The sequence below is a fragment of the Papilio machaon genome, chromosome 5 (assembly GCF_912999745.1).
Source record: "Papilio machaon chromosome 5, ilPapMach1.1, whole genome shotgun sequence".
Lineage (NCBI taxonomy): Eukaryota > Metazoa > Arthropoda > Insecta > Lepidoptera > Papilionidae > Papilio > Papilio machaon.
Window position 1 is genome coordinate 9,241,452 of NC_059990.1, and position 18,802 is coordinate 9,260,253.

Below are 18,802 nucleotides of genomic sequence, written 5' to 3' on the forward strand. Positions count from 1 at the left end.
ATTTATTAGGTATTGGAATTAAATCTTACTTAAATTATAAATGCGAATGTTTGCATGAAAGGCAGGATGAAGTGATAGATGTTTATAAGAAAATATCCCTAGAACTTCTACATGAATCTCGTTGAAATTTAGCACAGGTGTAGAACATAACCTGGAAGAATTCTTTATTTTTTACTCAGGGGCGACAGTTAGTTTTAATACTATATCGAATGTTATATTGTAAAAGTTAAATATTTGGTTATACCGCTATTCTGTTATAACATGTTGACGTCAGTGTGAGCAGTTGCTCGCCGGGTGTTTACAGCAGATCCCACTCCTTATCTCGCGCCCGCAGGCGGCTGGGCGGTATTTTTGTTAACAACTTCTTTTCAGAGAATTTTCAGCGGTGGTACTTACTGTTGTACGGCCTGAATTTGATTTTAATTCAGTACCGCAACATTTCAGGTTCTAAGTCGTACGACTTGTTTAAGGTAGTAAGCTGTCTGCTAACTTATATCAGTTAAAGATAATAAAAACTAGACAGAATTAAAAAAATTCAGCCATCATCTGTATAAGGCGCAAGTTCGGCCTCCCATGGAATACTGTTCGCATCTCTGGGCGGGAGCACCCCAGTACCAGCTTCTTCCTTTTGGCCGCTTACAACCGAGAGCGATTCGAATCGTCAATAACCGAACTCTTACTGATCGGCTCGACACTCTAGCGTTGCGGAGGGATGTTAGTTCCCTCTGCATTTTCTACCGCATCTACCACGGGTTGTGCTCAGAAGATTTTTTTGGAACAATTGGACACGACAGACCACCAGATTCCATCCACACCATCTCGATGACTGGCAATCTACAACCGTGCGGTTTTCACGAAATTTGCTACTTCGCATAGTGGAATGACCTGTTTTCGGCAGTATTTCCAAATCGCTACGAATTAGGGTCCTTTAAGAAGCGAGCATATCACCATGTCAAAGGTCGGCAACGCATATGCGATTCCTCGGTGTTCACGCTGCTCATTTGCCTCCATCTCTTATAAAAAAAAACACAGACCAAAAACATTGACAGTACGCGAGTACCACGTTTTTCATAGTATAAATGTATTCTATATACGACTATTTCTTACGAAAATTAAGCAACAAGAAGATCTGTCTTATCTATACGAGTATATCTAAATATGATTTTCGATTATTAAAAATAACAATAAAAATACAAAAAGATATATCAATGAAAACATTCAACGCTAAAAGACAATTAATGTAAACATCAAGGCGAGAATAAAAGTGACATGTAATTCATTTTCATCTCCCAAGTTGGCTGCGATCTCAAGCGATATATAACACTCAAAAACTTTACTTTGCCTCCTTCTGAGAAGAAGAGGGGACCCTACCATTTGTTCAGACAATACCAACTTATATTTGCGGTTCACGTTTAAGCCAGCGAGCCTAAATAACATCGCAATAATGATCATTGAAGCGACAAATATAACTTTACGGGTGACAAGGAAATTTCTTATGTCGCAAAGAATTGCGCATTTTCCTGAAATCTTACTTTCCTTTTGTTGTGAGTACAGAGCGGCTTAAATCTGTTACATTATGTTGTCGTAACTTATTACAGAGTTTTGACCTCGACAAAAAAATACTGAGAGTTTTCTAAAAGTATGTTATGAATGAATTTTGCTTAACAAATAACTGACTCAGATACATTTCTCTCATCACCTCTATAGGCGTTTATTTAATGGTTTATTTTACTTAACAAATATGAGTCTTAACAAATTGTTGAAAACTGTTCCTTATTTTAAATAAGTATTTATATTTTTAGATTCTGGAAACAAAATGATACGAGAGAGTAGGCAACCATACGAAGCTTTGGCCAAAACTATTTTTTTTTGTGATTTTCAGAGAAAACCTGTTATCTCAGGGGAAACGTTCTACATTCGTTAGTCTATAATTTCCACGAAAACGAGTACGAAATTTAGACTTGGTAATGTTTATAAATGTACAATGTACATATATCTAAATGTTTACACATATCTACTTATAGACATTTCGTATTTGAATAATACATTTTGCTATTATTAAGGTCTGTACCAAATTATTTACTCACTTTCTGTCACTAAACGGAACGTCATCTAATAAAATACATTTAATACGTTGAAAGTAAAATAATATTTAAGTTAAGAAAATGATTTCGTTACAACGTTCGGCGGCCGATAATTCTCAATTTATCCGTTAGCCCAAATAAAAGGCATTGTCTTTTATTAAAATATATACCAGTTAGCGATTGGGCGGCGGTGCGTTCGGTCGACACAACAATGGCCGCTCAATAGCTTTAAGGCGTAAATGGAAAACCAATGACGCCAATATTGGTATATTGGTGCTCAAAATGTCATAACCAGCCTTTAGTATTATATGCACAGTTGCAACCTGACAGTATTACCAACAACACGCACAAAAATAAAGTAATGTTTTGTTCAAAAGTTATAGTTTAAAAAATGAAATGTTATTTTCTATTATAAAGTAATCGCCGAGTATTATTAAATATGTACATTTGTTAAATGAGCTTTTTAAATTCTTTATTATTGAAAAAAATGTTTGATATCCCGGCTTTTACTCTACATTTTTTTGAAGGACTCATTTCAATCATAAAGCCGAACAAAGGCATTTTTCGGGGATTACGAAATTAATATTTTGTAACGTATTTATTCAACGATTTGGTTTATTTGGATTAAAATTGAATACAGCCGGTACAGAAGCTTTGTTAAACATCTGATTTTTCAATTTCAATGATACGGGAATAAAATGAAAAAATAAAATTTTAAAGGAAAACAAAGAGCATTTGAAGACGAGGCTTGCGAGTGACGTCACAAAACGATTGATGAGTTGAGAGACGCTTAAACAAACCAGCGACTGAATATCTTTTTTTTTTTAATTTTATTTTAGAACAAACGTCATCTACAGACTTTTGCTCCCTAATTACTCTATTTTGCACAATTCTTTTTTTGCTTTATGGTGAAATTCAATAGTGAGTTTTTTTATTATAGTTAATAAATGTTTTCTATAATTAACAACAACCTGTGATGATGGAGGTAGGAGCGTTACGTGACTTTTCTGACCGTTTTTGAAAGAATCTCTTTGTAGCTATGAAAGGTGCTAGTGATGTTTTAATACATTCTGTAGGACTAATTGTCACAAAATTATACATTTATAAAATCCTATAATCTTTCGTTAGTTTTGTATTAGAATCGTTTTGTTTTAAAATTTAAGTTAATATTAATCAACTATAATGGGATTTTATTTAATGAAATATTCTTTTATATTAATATGTTCGCAAAAACATAGAGCAATGGCTGACTTTGTTCAAACAAAACAAAGGGACGAGACGATGAGTCCTAAAGATAACAAACAAAACAATATCTAAATGTTGAATTTTATAACAAATATTATTTGTATTATACGTTTTGTTTTTCAAAAGCTATTTAAACATTGTTACTTGAAGTTGTTTGGTTGGACTTTGTAGACAAAGTCAAACTATAAAAGGAGTATGTGCCGTTAAAAGTGATATAATTTTTACGAACAAGGCGCACTTCACTAACACTGTCGCCGTTATTTTCATTTAAGTTTGAAAATTGCTCGCGCTCGGCGCAAATTGTACTGGAATAGGGATCGATAATGGAATTGTAGGTGCGATTTTCTTGCGCGAGACGTACGCTACTGTATAAATCTACGAGATAGAAAAATTTCGGAAATTGTCTTGGAGATTTATCACTCGCGCAGCCTGTGCCCCCGTCAAATTGTTTTTGATTTCACCGAAGCATCTAGAACAGATTAAAAATATTATTTACCTAAACTAACAAAACGAAACTATGCTAGTGCTATCTATTACTATGTACAACTTACATACGACTGTTAACTATCACCTAGAAAAAATCTCTATATTTCTCTGTAAATAAAAAGCAAGAAAATCCATTAAGAATCTATATAATTCGGCAAATTGCTACAAAAAAGAACTGCTATTGGTATAAAAGGAAATAAAACGTAATAGATTTTAATCCCGATTACACAAGACTCCTTCGTCCGCGGACTTTCAACGCTCAAGATTATTCATGCTCCTATTTCTCGAGGCTTTGAGTTTTCGCGGACCGAGAGCTTTACATAAAAAGAAACTCCCGCATTCGGAATTATGATTCAATTAGTATTAAAGGATTGCTCTTTCAAGAGGCTTGTATATTTTCTGGGCTATCAAACGCGACTGATACGAACCTCTTTGTGTGTTGGAGCAAGCCGAGGAGGATCTGAGCGCGATCCGAGCCGCTTTGCCTTTGCTTACTCGCTCCGTAAGCAACGCGCTTCTTACTATTAATATCGATACAAGCAAATAGTATGCACAAGATTAGATCAGAGTCATTACTTTAATAACGGAATGGTTTTTCAAATATATGTGTAGGTAAGTTAAAGTGTTGATTCTTTCATGTCCATTTATTTCGATTTTAAAGAAGCCTCATACATAGGTTTTATGCTCTTTTGAACTGACAATTGTGTATTTAAGATGATGTGAAATTTTTCATAAAAATTACCGATTTAAAAGTACCGTTAAGCACCTAATACATAGAGGTTTGATCAAAAATATCCAACCCAACAAACAGTAAGTATAGTGCAAATACTCTTTGGCGATATGTGAAAATAAAAATTGTGTTCTTACTCCCAATGCAATGGGGTGAATTTCTCAAAAACAAATAAAAAGCACAAGTAAGTATAATAGTAGGTAGATACGCCCTTCATACACATTTCCCATGAACGTAAAACTTTGCTTTTTCTACGTCAAAATTCGAGGTACTAAAATGTGGCACTTGCATCAGTCACGTGTAATGTAGGATATTTGTTACTACCGAGCCCCCAACACGGCGTCTCGGATTAAGTGACGAATTATACTTTTTTCTAGTGTTCACAACCTCGATTATTCCGCTCCGTCTGCAACTTTGAGATATCCGTCTTCAGGATTATGGGGCGCTTTGAGTGAACGAATTTTTACGGTTTTCTCTTGACGGATGAATAACGAAACCTTAATTCCACAATTTGAGGGTGTAAGACAATAATCGAGATGAGAAAGTGTGGCTCCCTCGTTAATAACATATATATTTATGGGTATGCGAATTGGCAAACGAACTACAATCGCGAATTAAATAAAAAAGAAAACAGAAAACACGTGTTCAGTATTAGTTCCTATAAAAAGTAAAGGCCTGTTTTAACAAATGAAGAAGAAATTTTTATTGCTGACTTCCAGTAGAATCTTCACAACCAAGTAGCAATAAAAGCATTATTTGAAAACAGACCAACTTACAGATTCTTCACAAGTAGTCCTAAACATACAAAGAACATATGGAAATTTAAAGACATTCATTCATTAGACAAACATGCGTAAAAAATTAACGAAGCGTCGCTACAGTCCTTAACGAATTTCCGGGACGTATTGTCGTTCGACATTACAAACATCGCTTCTCTCTTTCTACCTCGTATTGCTGATAGAGACAGCTAATGTAAGAGTTTATTTGGTAAAAAGGAACGCATTCAAATCCATCTATCGTTCGACGGTGCGTCACAAACATTCTTTTAATGGAGGCAATTAAAGGCGACACTTGTATGCCTACCGAAATATCGCGGTATAAAAACGTCGCTTTTACCGCATATCAAATTGTTTAACACATTCGCCGCCCGGCAGCCATTTTACGAGTTGTCGCTCGTTTACGACGGGAATCCGGACGATCTGTGATATGGGAGTTTTGTTTATAAAATTAGAATCCATTTGAGTATAGTCGCCATTAAAGTGTGAAGTATTTGAGGTCATTTCGATTTATGTTGGTGGTTTCGATATCAATTAGGCGCGACGACGATACTCCAAGAGTTCTCTCGAACTACGGTTTCAGTCAGTCATAAATAAGACAGTGGATCTAAAATAGTAAGTAAACATATGAAAGTCAACGAAAATTACTATCGAAATAAATAAATTTTACTTTGGAAATCTTCTTGTTAATATTATAAATGCGAAAGTTTGGATGTTTGTTAGGAGCTTTCTCCAGAACACATACACAAAAATTTAGCATAGATGTAGAACATAATCTAGAAGAACATATTGGTAAATAAAAAAATAAAAAATCTATATAAAGCAGATGTAACATGATCCCACTCATATTCAATATTATTAAAGCTAAAGATGCGTATACTAATGTCTCAAATAAACATATAAACTACACGAGAAACAAGGATCTAAGGATTAAAGCTCTTACTTTAATGAAGGCGCCGCATAAAATGAAGTAAACTAATGTCACTAGACCCGAAATTAAAGATTAAACACCACTTTAATTATACCCTTACAAATTATCCCGAAATATTCGAGGGAAACAAAATAAATTTGGTAAACAAAAGGTCAGACGTACAAGCCGTGCGGCGCTGGACGGATGTTCCGCTAAACGACATATAAAAGCAACGATAGTTTAATTTGTGACCCAAAAACTAAACGTAAACAAACACGGGTCCCCGAAAACCGTTGGCAAAGTTACTGGAAACATTGAAAACGATGGGAACCGTAATGTTTTCCGAACATTTGTATAACAAGATACAATTACCGTTTAAATCTCTGACATGTAAAACAAATTGTTACTGGAACCTATTTTAGATGAAAAGTTTTTTAATAACCACAGTTATATGACTATGACATTAACGAGGACCGGATTGCAATATTAGTAGAATATTCAATAAACCATTGCGTTATTTCAAGTTGTATTATAATATTTAAAAGGAAATTTCTATATCTATCTTGAATCATGTATATGTCATGTACATGCATACGTAAGGGTTGCACGATATTCTATACACGTTCTCCGTCTCTGACTACTTCACATAAGACGGCATATCTTAAGGCGAATGCTTCAATCTCAATACTCTGGACTGTATTGAGGACTGCAATTTATTTTCACAGAGGGGCTCGGAGCCTACCATAAGTTAGTAGTGACCAGGCCAGTCAACCACGCAGGCCCAGTGCGGGTTGGATGATTTCACACATATTTTTGAACTTCACAGATATGTGCAGGTTGCATTACGATGTTTTTTTCACCGTATTAACTTCAGATAGATGTACATTTGCAAATAAAAAATCGACAAACTGATTGGTACATGGCAGGATTTGAGACCAGAACCTGCAGATTACAAGTCAAGTACTAAACCAGCGACGCTCTTATTTACATTCTTAAATTTAATTACATTCAATGAAATTTCGAATAATCCTAGATTCCATTTCTGGTTAAATTCAAAGCGGGACTCTCTGGATTTCAGATTCAATTTTCATTCACTCTATAAAAATTCGATCATTCTCGAAATTGATCAAGATTTACAGGTGTGTTAGGGTACATTCACACGATGTGTTTTTTATTCTTTCGTCTACTTTTAGAAGTTGAAAATAGATTAATTAGTAGGAAATACACAGAAGATTAACTCTTCTGTTGAGATTCCCATAGTTTTTAGCTAGCTATAAAGAAGCTTCGTCTACAGAATTATAATATTGTCTTCCAACAAACAAAATGTAAACGAATAAGTAAGGAGTTAGATAGGACTTCGATATAAACAAAGTTTGTCCTTCCGTAGGTGTTTCAAAATGTACAACAAAATATGAAAGTTGTTCCAAACTAAGTATCGTCGAGTCGCGTCTCATATGTCCGGATGTTTCTGTGCCTTTGTGGAAAATGAAAGAGTTCCTTGAAACACGGGCGTTACAGTTACGCTCCTAGTCTTCACATGTCAATGGTCCTTTGAGTTTCATAGGAATTGATCTTTATTTCGCTTTTGTTTTCTCCAATCATACGTTTCAAACGTTCTCGCGTTGGCAACTCGATACTTATTGCTTTTTGTTCTCCATTGTTATATGAGCAAGTAAAGAAAGGAACAAGCGCCTTCGTATCGTCATCCTCAATTATGTCGAAATTAGTATTAGATTTTTGGTGTACTTTACGGCCTATTTGAGAGTTGAGACGATTGTAACAAATATTCGTGCTAGGTTCACTGATCACGTTTAAAGGATTACATTTAACTAGCTGTCATTAAGAGATTGTGGTACATTATGTTGCAGAATCCCTTCTTATTTATATTATTTGCTCAGGTTCATTTCCATGTCCTGAACAGTTTAATAGATTTTAAAGTCAAAGAATACTGACCGTTATGTACGAGCAGAGTGGAATCCCTGGCGAGCGGCAGCTCGGAGTCAGTGAGCGTGGCGTCAGAGGCGTTGTCGGAGGCCGACGTGGGCGTAGCGGGCGCGGCGGGCGAGGGGGGCGAGGGGGGCAAGCCGCGCGCGCGGCCTCGGCGCCGCCCGCTGCCGCTGCTGGAGCCGCTGCCAGAGCCGTACGGCTGCAGTCGGCCCAGGCCTGCCACAAGCAATACAAGTACGTTTACCACCATTCAGTGTGAGGTGCCAGATGAAATAATTTGAGCGCTCCCTCGATCTCAGTGTCTAGAAGTTTTAGTCTACTACGCTTTACCACATCAAGCATGGTAACACTATGGAATGTAGATGCTCCACCAAATGTAACTGAATAAGCAAAACATGGTCATTGTTACTTTAAGATATTAGGACTTTTAATGATAGCCAAACTACACTACGCATATCTAGTGTAGTACTGTAATTCGTATATGTTAAAGTTTACGTCTGTTGAAATGATTGAAAATGGTATAGTAATGATATCGTGAAAACAAATCCTGACCTTTATAAAACAAAGTCATGGCTATGATTATAAGGTTTCTACATTCGTATAATATTCTCTAAAGTCCGTAAACAGTAAGAAGTCTGTGGTTTCAAATGCGGTTAACTTTAGAAATATTCGATATTATGTTTGAAACAAAGAAGACTAATCCGATAATAATATGATACTAAAAAAACCTTGAAACAATAAACTTAAAACAAATTATTTGAATTAAAAAAAAATAATATAATATAATGAAGATGGCAACATTAATATCGTAATAGAAATATATTTTGAGATTCTGACAAAAATCGTTTCGTACATTACTTATTACCTGCGAGAGATCGAAAGAAACCCGATCAAAAACAAATAACAAAAGCGCGGAAGCCACAAAAAGGAATCCAAGCAGGAACAGCGGATGTAATTAGAAATAATAAAGCTTCGGTGTATGATAAAGAATACAATGGAAATTATCTTTCTTTTTTTTCCCATTTTTCTAAATAACATGTCGATAATAAACATATACTCATATTAAGGAAAACGGTAGTCGATTCACCTGATAAATTTAACAACATTTTATGTTATCAGTTAACCTTTAGTTGGAGGATTTACACAATAACAAAGTAACTCTGATAATCTCTCACTATCCGCGCCTATTCATCACTTGTCCTTCTTGGATAAATCCTTTTCTGTGACAGCTGTTAGACTGTGGAATGATCTTTCACCTAACATTAAAAGAGCCTCCTCCAAAATTATTTTCAAGCGCCTGATTCGGCATCACTATGTTATGAGACTCCATTCATAAGTAGCCTTCTCGCTGTTATTGCTTATTATTGTACTTTTTAATCTAGAGTTTTTATTTATCTTAATCTTTTTCTTCTACATATATAATGTTTTATTAATATATATATACAATATTTTATTTATACTTATTTATTTCTAATATATTACTGTATTATATAATATAGTATTAGTAAAATAGTATCTTTAACTCATATCTGCCCTGCACATAATTATACTTTCCTCTTATATACCGGATGACTGGTAGAGAATGCCTTTAGGCATTCTCTATCCTCCTTGTACTTATATGAGTGCTAAAGAATAAATAAATAAATAAAAGAAATAAATAACAGATACTTGTTGTTTAAAACAGAGCAACTATTTATTTACAAGTGGCCATCGAAAATACACGAAGCATTGCGTTCTCATTGTCAAAATAGAAGAAATTCACACGTTTTAATCTATTGCAAAGTGAATATAATGTGCGGTGAAAAAATCAAACAATGTACAAGAAAATATATCCACTTTTAACAACGATAAACGAGAAAAATATGAGAGCTATGTGACTGAATATTCATTTACCTGTAATCACCGTACGTGGCTTTGATGTACACAGGCCTTTATTAAGTAATACTGCGCCTTTCTCCCGAAACCCAAATAAATACTCGGAGCTTAACTCTGTATCAAAAAGCTCGCTATTTAATGAAAGACTGTCGACTTTGCGACATTTTTTTTACATATACGTTAAGATTTTTACGTTCATATATACCTTTATAAATAATTATTATTAGAGTTAGTTACCTTTGAATCCAACGACTTTTTCGTACGAGATAAATTTTCAATTACTCATGAGAATTTTTTTTTTCATATTCGTAACTTTAAGTGTTACACTACATTGTGACATTATTGCAAATATATCAGTAGGCTGTTTATTATCATTTTTAAGTAGTATTAAAAGAATTGAGACACAAATTGTTAAAACAAGTAATTATCATGCAACTTCTACTACTTGTAGAATTTTAGTTGCGACCCAAATTCCTGAAACTGTGCCGCTAAACTTGTGTTTTTACGCAAATAGAAATTACTCGAATGTGAAATAGCATTTAAATGAACTCGTTTTCACTACTAAAGCTACCCTCTTTGAAATAAACGTTTCAAAACTAAAAGTAGCGATTGAAACAATCCAAAAGTATGTAAATTTTATCTTTGAAGAGCGGAATTTATTTTGATAAAGCGTAAAGGATTGAAAATTAAATTTAGAATCTAAGAAACACTTGTAACTTGATTAGAAAAAGTATTTGTACTGGAAGGGAAAAAAATGTATTTTAAAAACTTCAAGTCGACTTTATGTAATCTATTTACAATTAGCATTCTTTATCCGTCTCCGACTGGAGTCCACTCGACTCGTTGGGGGAGGTTTGGCAAAAATTCTCTAACGAGCTCATTGTCCTTTTTGTTTGGATCTCCTTTGTGAAGGGTTTCTCCGACTGTGTCTTTAATTATCGCATTGAATAAGTTTTGTGGTTATTTGATTAGGTGTAACTTAGGAGAGTTATAGACTGGATTATTAGGATATTACTTTATCTTAAACTAATTTCTAATATGTACTATGACAAAAGGAATAAAGTACTTTATAGTGAAGTGCATGCCACTTGTCTGTATTCTGTTTTTTAATGTTTGCTTTTAACATTTTTCTGTATGAAATCTGCATATTCAATTATGTAGTCCTGTAATGAGGTGCAATCAAAACTATTTTTTTCGAATCCTTTAAGCAAAGCCTCTTAAGATGTTAGGCATTAAATTAAAAAGTTTTCGCTCGTCCCTTTAAGAACGCTCAGCCGCTACTAGTTCATTCCTCTACGATATCCTACTTAATGATCGCCTAAGATAAGAAAACTAACTGTGGGTTTCTAAGCTTAAGTCCTTGTATAAAACATATCAACACCCCTGTCATTATCTTTAACAGAACTGAGATAACAATATTTTTTGAACGAAGATTTTGGTGTTATAAACATAGTATTAATGGATTGAAATCTATAAAAGTTCCATTTTTAGTACATGAACTTGCTAAATCTTATATGGACATGTTTTGTAATTAATCGAAAATATGTATAAAAATATTTACCTATTTTATAGTGAAAACAATCCGAAATATCAATTACACACAACTTACTTAGAGCACTTTCCACTTTCCCTTGTTTAGAACTTCATAAGGAAATAATTTTACATAACCATAACGCTACGCATTACGCTACGCGAAACTGAATAAAACGCAAATATTCGGAATTCGAATCAAACTTGTGGATATTCTAGAATCCGATACATGAGGCGTGGGCGAAGGGGACTAACATAAATAAAAGCAGGGACTGTTTCCTCTAGTGGTGATAAGGCGCGATAGCCTGGCCCAGGATATCCGCGCTGATAAACGATGACCGGTCAATTTTAATAATTATAACATTGTTTGGCATTTGAACAATTACGTAGTTGTTAATTTTATGCTTTGCCATTCTAAGATGAGTCATAAGAACACGAACGTCTTTCCATTTGTTGGGTGGGGAACACCCATACAAAAACTTATATCAGTTTCTTCAAAAGGGTGTCCAGCATGTTTTGGGATAAGTGTTTCGGCAGCTACGGTTATGATGTTCTATTCGTGATGACAAAGTATGTTCTAAAATTAAAACCAAAGAGATAAAAACAAATGTAATTTATTGTAATTTAATAACACGTTGCCTGAATCAGTTCATCAGTATTGCTTTTATTTTTGTGTCAAATAAAACTGCGCATTTAATTTTTGAGTCGCTTTATAAGGCGTTCTTACAGTGTAGGAAAACATCGTGATGCAAACTGCACATATCTGAGAAGAAACTTAATTATATGAGTGAAGTCAACCCGCACTGGGTCAGCATTGTTGACTATGGCTTAGTCACCCCTAACTTGGGGTATGTTCCGAGATCCTCAGTGAGGACTATAGTGAGCTGATAATGATTATAAGGATAGTCCTATTAAAGAAATCGTTTTTTTATACTTAAAGTTTGGTACAATATATATTTACGCAAGGTGTTATTTATTTATTGCCAAACGAAACTCCCTGTGTGGCGAGTGCAGAGAGCAGGCCTCTCATAATGACAGCGCAGCGCTCCGCATTGCAGCTATGCGGTGCGCTGCGTACAGTCAGCTTCACTGGCGGTACTTATTCCTCTTCTAAAACGATAATATATGTCTTGTATGCCATAAAACTATAAATGTTGTAACAATAGCGCATTCTATACTATGATATAGTTAAGACGACCACAAGAGATAAATAAAAAAAAAAGATTTTACTGAACTGACTCAGGACGGTAATTTTTGTGACCACCTGTTGTAGTCTAAACGGCTAAAACGATTTTGACGACTGGGGTGTCATCAATTTTAATTCTACCCCTAAGTGTCATACAAACAGATTTTTTATTAACAAATAGTCTATTATTTGTACAAATTCATCCATTGGTAGAACCCGTCGTGAGGTTAAAATATAAGACATTTTTTCTAACTGGAATACCGCGAACGAAGGTGACTTTACCTCATGCCTTTCAAATTCTTTTCCACGATTCTCTCAAACTTTTGTTCTTTTTAAATTCAGCTGGCGCGAAATACACGTTTATATTGAGGTGCACATTGATTAAAGTTTATACGTACAATTGAAATGTTATCTACAATTGTACTTTTTTCGAAGTACTTTATAAGATACAATTCAATTTAGTTTTACATAATTTGTATCCAGATATGTCACGTATTTTATTTTAAACTTTTTGTATCCCTGTAAATAAATTAATAGCACTAAGGTAGAACTAACTTGATTGTTAACTTTAAGTTACATATATACTATTTAGTAGCTTTGCAGACAGTTAATAGTTTTGATATACTTTCACATGCAGTTGATATGGATATCTTTGAAACGGGATTCTTACCTCAATTAATCTATCTGAGTTCCCAATGTTTCGGCACAGTTGCATGTGCCATGGTCACGGGCTGACTGGTGTTAAATATTGGAAGCTCAAAGAGCTTAATCTTAATAAGGAACTCGTTTCTTACGACCAGTAAGTATATCAGTACAACCACGGAAGTTTAAAGTTATATATCGATAAACATACTTTTATAATAATAGCTACTCTATATAATTAAATTATAATAAAAAGCTGATTAATAATAAACGAGAGGATCCCAGATAGAAAGCAGAACGAGATTGTAGCGGTGTTTAGACATGTGAAAAAACTGAAAAGAAACACAAATATTCTAATCCGAGCTCCTACAATATGCAAAAACAAAATTCGGCTACAACAAAATCGAATTACGGCAAAATACAATTCGACAAAATAGTGAGCTCATAAATATACAATTGGCAAGTCGCTTTCGTAGCAAAATCACGTCTATAGCTGTAAGGGGTAACCTCTGAGAAGAATCCGCGAAAACATTCGACAAATAAACGCGAATCCCTTCACGCACGTATTGTTAGATCTTCGTTACTAAAAGAAAGAAACTACAGTTTAAATCATACAAAATCTCACAAACGAACCGACAAACCGACTGCCTCTGGGGAGATAGGCTATCACAATTTCTTATATCGCTATAAAAGTAACTAAAATATACTTAACTTAAAAACTGTTATGTGCCCAAAATAAAGAAAACACGATTATTGCGTGAATGCTTTTTGCTGTGGACTAGAAATCAAAGACAAAAACATATTGTGTACACCATTCCTAGAGTAGAAACAGAGTTAATATATAGTTTGATATTGTATACGTAATCTAAGCTTATTTTAAAGAAGTAATTCCTTGTATCTATGATAAAAAAGTATGTCGTGATGATGGGTTAAATCTGATTCGTTAAAATCACTTACAGTAAATTGAATATGTAAATCTATAAGATTTTAAATTGTACCTGTTCATACAATATTCTAAACACGATGCCCCGCGTTAAGGCAAACGTACAAATTTGTCACATGAGCGATGGCGTACCTACGTGTTTCGCCATCCAAATCCCGAATATAATCTGTCGCTGAGCAAATAAAACACACCTTTATTACTTTAGAAGAAAAGCTTAAATCCTACTCGTTGGGTCGCGACAAATTCACATTTTATACTATACGTTTGCAGAGTTAACAATCGAATTTATCTCTTAGAAGTGTAATAAAAAAGAACGTTTTCGATTGCTTTTCTTGTGGATAGGGACTGTTATGCGGAGTGTATGATTTCATGCCAGCAAAAGTAAAGAAGGTTGACAAATAGGTCGGGCGTGCCGGAGTTCAGTTTTATTAAAATTAAAATGCTCTGTCTGATATTAATAAAAAGGGCTAAGGTTGAGGACGGCTTGAACTTCATCGTTTTACTCACAGCGGCTTCAAGATGAAAAAGCTGAACGTTTTTATTAGCATGAAAGTAGTATAAATGATTACTTCAGTGTGAAATTGTTTTATATCTTTTTTTGCACAAGTAAATATATTTATTCGAAAAGTTTTCACTTTAGGCGTGTTTGCAAAACGTGGACGTTGTAAAAATACATCCAAACGATAAATCTGTCGAGCCCAAGCAAAACAGCCGAGTCGAAAGGCGCCGTCCACAGTCGTAACTCAATCTTAGTCGAGCAATTTCACCGAAAATTTATTCGGTATGAACTGTAGTTGTCAAATGCTGACGTTCGCGTATCGGAAGAATAAATGATAGACATAAAAGAGAGGCTGAAACAACGCGGTCTGTTGGTATTGTGATCACGTGCGGCGGCGACGCGCCACTATAGCAAACGCAATATTCCAACGAGAAATTATATTTATCTGTACGAAGAAATCACTAGTAATTCAATACATAGAGGCGATGAATCACATACAAATATTGAACGAGTCAGTAAAGAGCTTGTCTATTCTCCATTTTACGATAAAAAAATTCTTAAATAAATGACATGCAAAAATAAAAATAAAAACGGTAGTATTTTTTAAATAGTCAAAGTTAATTGTTACAGATCATATTTAGTTACTTAATTGCTTACTAATTCCATCATATGAATTAAACAATTCGATTTTTGTTAAATTAATCGGAAATAATTTTCATTTTAACATAATTAAAGAGGTACCTTGACATTTGTGAAGTTGTACTCTAAATGAGATGAATAATTTAATTGGCATCCGAAAGTCAAAATTTAAAAGCAAAGTTATTACATTTTTTTTTGTTTCTTTTTGATCATAGAGTTTCAATAACGTCGTAATGGACTTAATAGGGTCTATTGTTACCAAGATAATTATTAATTGCGTTACTTCCTTTTGTTTGCTAACACTTATGTTTTAAAAGTAGTAGATTCCGCAACACCAATATTTGTTGGGTGCACGAATGGGCCGGTCGACCGGTGAAATACCACGACCACACAGAAGACAGGCGTGAATAGGAAGCAATTCCGCGTTTCCTCTGATGAGTGTGATACCGGAAGCCTAAGTTTAGTCCTCTTTCCCTTATCACTCTTTTATTATTAGGAAAGGATGGGATGGTAGTGGATTTGGCGGAAGATGGGAGGCATAGGAAGGGAAAATATCCTTTCTGTGCGACCCCATCTCCGTTGATTAAAGATAGGCATCTGTATTTGCGGATGTCTATGGGCAACTCTCACCTCGCTATTTCGGCAAATTCGGTTGTCAGTTTGCCACTTTTTTTTATAAAAAGTGATTATTTTTAAAATTCTGATTTAGTCATTTAGTCGATTAAGTAATAAAGTAACTAACCCTTTATAAACAGCCAGTTGTCTTTATTGATACATTCGTAATATCACAAAGACATATAATCCCGGGGGCACAATTGGCCGCAACACACCAAATAAACAAGTAAGAGCGATCAGCACAATCATCGCGAATCATTTGGACTTAGATCCAAAAATCCCAACTGCGAGTGTTTGTTTTTGATTTTTGTCTAACGAGACAATGGGGAAATGATGAGAGCCCGCTGTAGGTCGCCTTTGGGACTTCACCCCATACCAACACCGACCCTCGACGTTTTGATTCATTTGAAACTTGACCTTATGGCTTGATGATAAGAATTCGATTTGTTTAAAATGTTTTTGGATTAACGCTTTTATATGAGTGTGATGAACGCATATGGCGTCAAACTGGCTGCAGAGCGGCGGTATGCCACTCGAGGGAGTAGGATTGGCCGCCACTCCGAGCCTATGTCATTGCAATGGGTAACTTGGACTTTCAAGATTTATTCTCTAGGGTAAGAGAAGTTTTAATTTATCGTGTTTCGGGGCTGTTCAGTAGAATGATCTTAATTACCTAATTTGAATAGTGACATAAGACAATGGGTATAATGAATTGTCAAAATCAAAGGGAATTATTTAAATATAATAACACTATGTTAAAGTTTGAATTTTAAGTTAGAATATCTCGACTGAACTCGCGGTCGTGATGCCTCACACTGAGGGTAAAGACGTGCAACGCACGACTCTAGAGACATAGGAAACTAAAACTAGTAAATATGAGTGTCTTTTGTCTATTAGCCATTTTTATTTAGTACATAATAATGTCTCTCCAAAGTTTCAACAATTTAAAAAGAACTCAATATGCTAAATTCATTGAATGCCAATATTTGTTCAAATATGGCGCTAAGCGGTTCAGATAGCTTCATAAACAATGCAAACAAACCTTAATGCCGTCAGTTGTGTTTGAAGCATCAATCACCAACTCAATAGATTAACAAGAACTAACCGAAAACTGTTGTGATCCGCTTATCACTCCGCTAATTAGACGTCTTATTTATGTTTCAAATGATCTAACATCAAAGTGATGTTTTAGAGCTTTATGTAGATCGGTAGACTACATCTTGTTAATTTGTTCAACTTGTCTAATAATGATCTCATTATATTGTATGTGATCACATCTATCGTACATAACTATTTCAAATTATTGCGTAATACGTTTTATAGCATTTCAGCTAACATTGATCTTTCTAACCTATATCAATGTGATTTGACAGTTAAGTCCGTAGTTTTTATCTTTTTAAAATTATCCAGATAAAGTGGACAGCTTGGTCCACTTTATCATTATTTTGAACAGTAATCGTGAATTAAACAAATTGTTTATCTTCTAATAATTAAATCTTACATTAATTTATGTCGTCTTTCTTGAAATTTGATGCCTTAAACTTGAATAACGTTTCAATTAACTTGAACAAAATCTAATTTAGTTAATTATAAGCTCGAGCCTTACAAATTGGAGGAAATAAGGAGAGTGGGTGCCCTGTAATGTTGGCAATATAGCCTTATGTTTACGCACACACGCCAAATTAATGTTTCAATTCGAGATAAATACAAGTCGCCGGTTTAACTTCAAACAAGGAGAGACAAAGTGTTTAAATTGAATTAAATAAATCTTCGTAGTCATTCTGAAATCGTTCCGAACAACTTAGATCGTATCTCTGGGAATAAAGTTGAAAGTTTAAACGTTCAAGTTATCTTTTGATCGATACGTTCGTGTGATACAGTCCCTCTATAGTCTATTATATTCGATTAATTTCTATTGATATTGTACAACTCAGAAATACTAAATGTAAACATGATATTTATCTATTTTTAAATCTTAATTAATATAATGGCTATGTTCTTTATTTTTGTCCTTTTTCCCTTCCCATCCTTTTCTTTATAGGAAAGGATGGGAAGGGGAAGTGGATTTGGCGGAAGAGGGGACGCATAGGAAGGAGAAATATCCTCTTTCTGTGCGTCCCCTTCTCCGTTAATTAAAGGTAGGCAACGCATCTGAATTTGCGGATGTCTATGGGCAACGGTCGCCTCGCTATTGCGGCGAATCCAGGTGGCCGTTTGCTCGTTTGCCACCTTATAATATAAAAAAACTGTTGTTTTCACATAAATGTTCGATTAGTAATATCTTAAGATAGTAAGAGAAAATCGGTAATGACGTTGGCATTGTTCGATTTTTGAATTACATTTATTTCTACACTTGCTTAAAGTTAATTACTGGACCTAGCAAGAATTTTTGTGACAAAAGCCATCGTGTCGTCATCGACGAGATTTGTAACAAAATATGTGCAGCGCCCCCTATCGTACGTAAAGTACACCAAAAATCTTAAACTAATTTAGAGATAATTGACGATGACGTTAAATATTCATGCTCACTGTTCACAGAAATAAATTCGGTCATATAAAGCTTTGAATTACAAAAATGCCACAAATATCAAATTTCTAAATTGAAACAAACCGATGTAAAGTCGATCATAATTAGTTACAACAAGGGTAGTAACGGTCGTAATTCAAATTAAAGAAGAAGTTATCGAATGGCGCA

At 34.5% G+C, this 18,802-nt stretch overlaps 1 protein-coding gene across 4 annotated transcripts in view; it reads right to left on the bottom strand.

Annotated features, from left to right (window-relative positions):
• Positions 1-18,802, bottom strand: part of LOC106709595 (teneurin-m) — a 204,466-nt gene that overhangs the window by 133,203 nt on the left and 52,461 nt on the right. For all 4 annotated transcript variants that reach the window (XM_014501423.2, XM_014501424.2, XM_014501422.2 and 1 more), the window contains one exon: positions 8,185-8,394. In XM_014501423.2, coding sequence (XP_014356909.2) covers positions 8,185-8,394 — 210 coding nt within the window. The remainder of the gene's footprint in view (positions 1-8,184; positions 8,395-18,802) is intronic.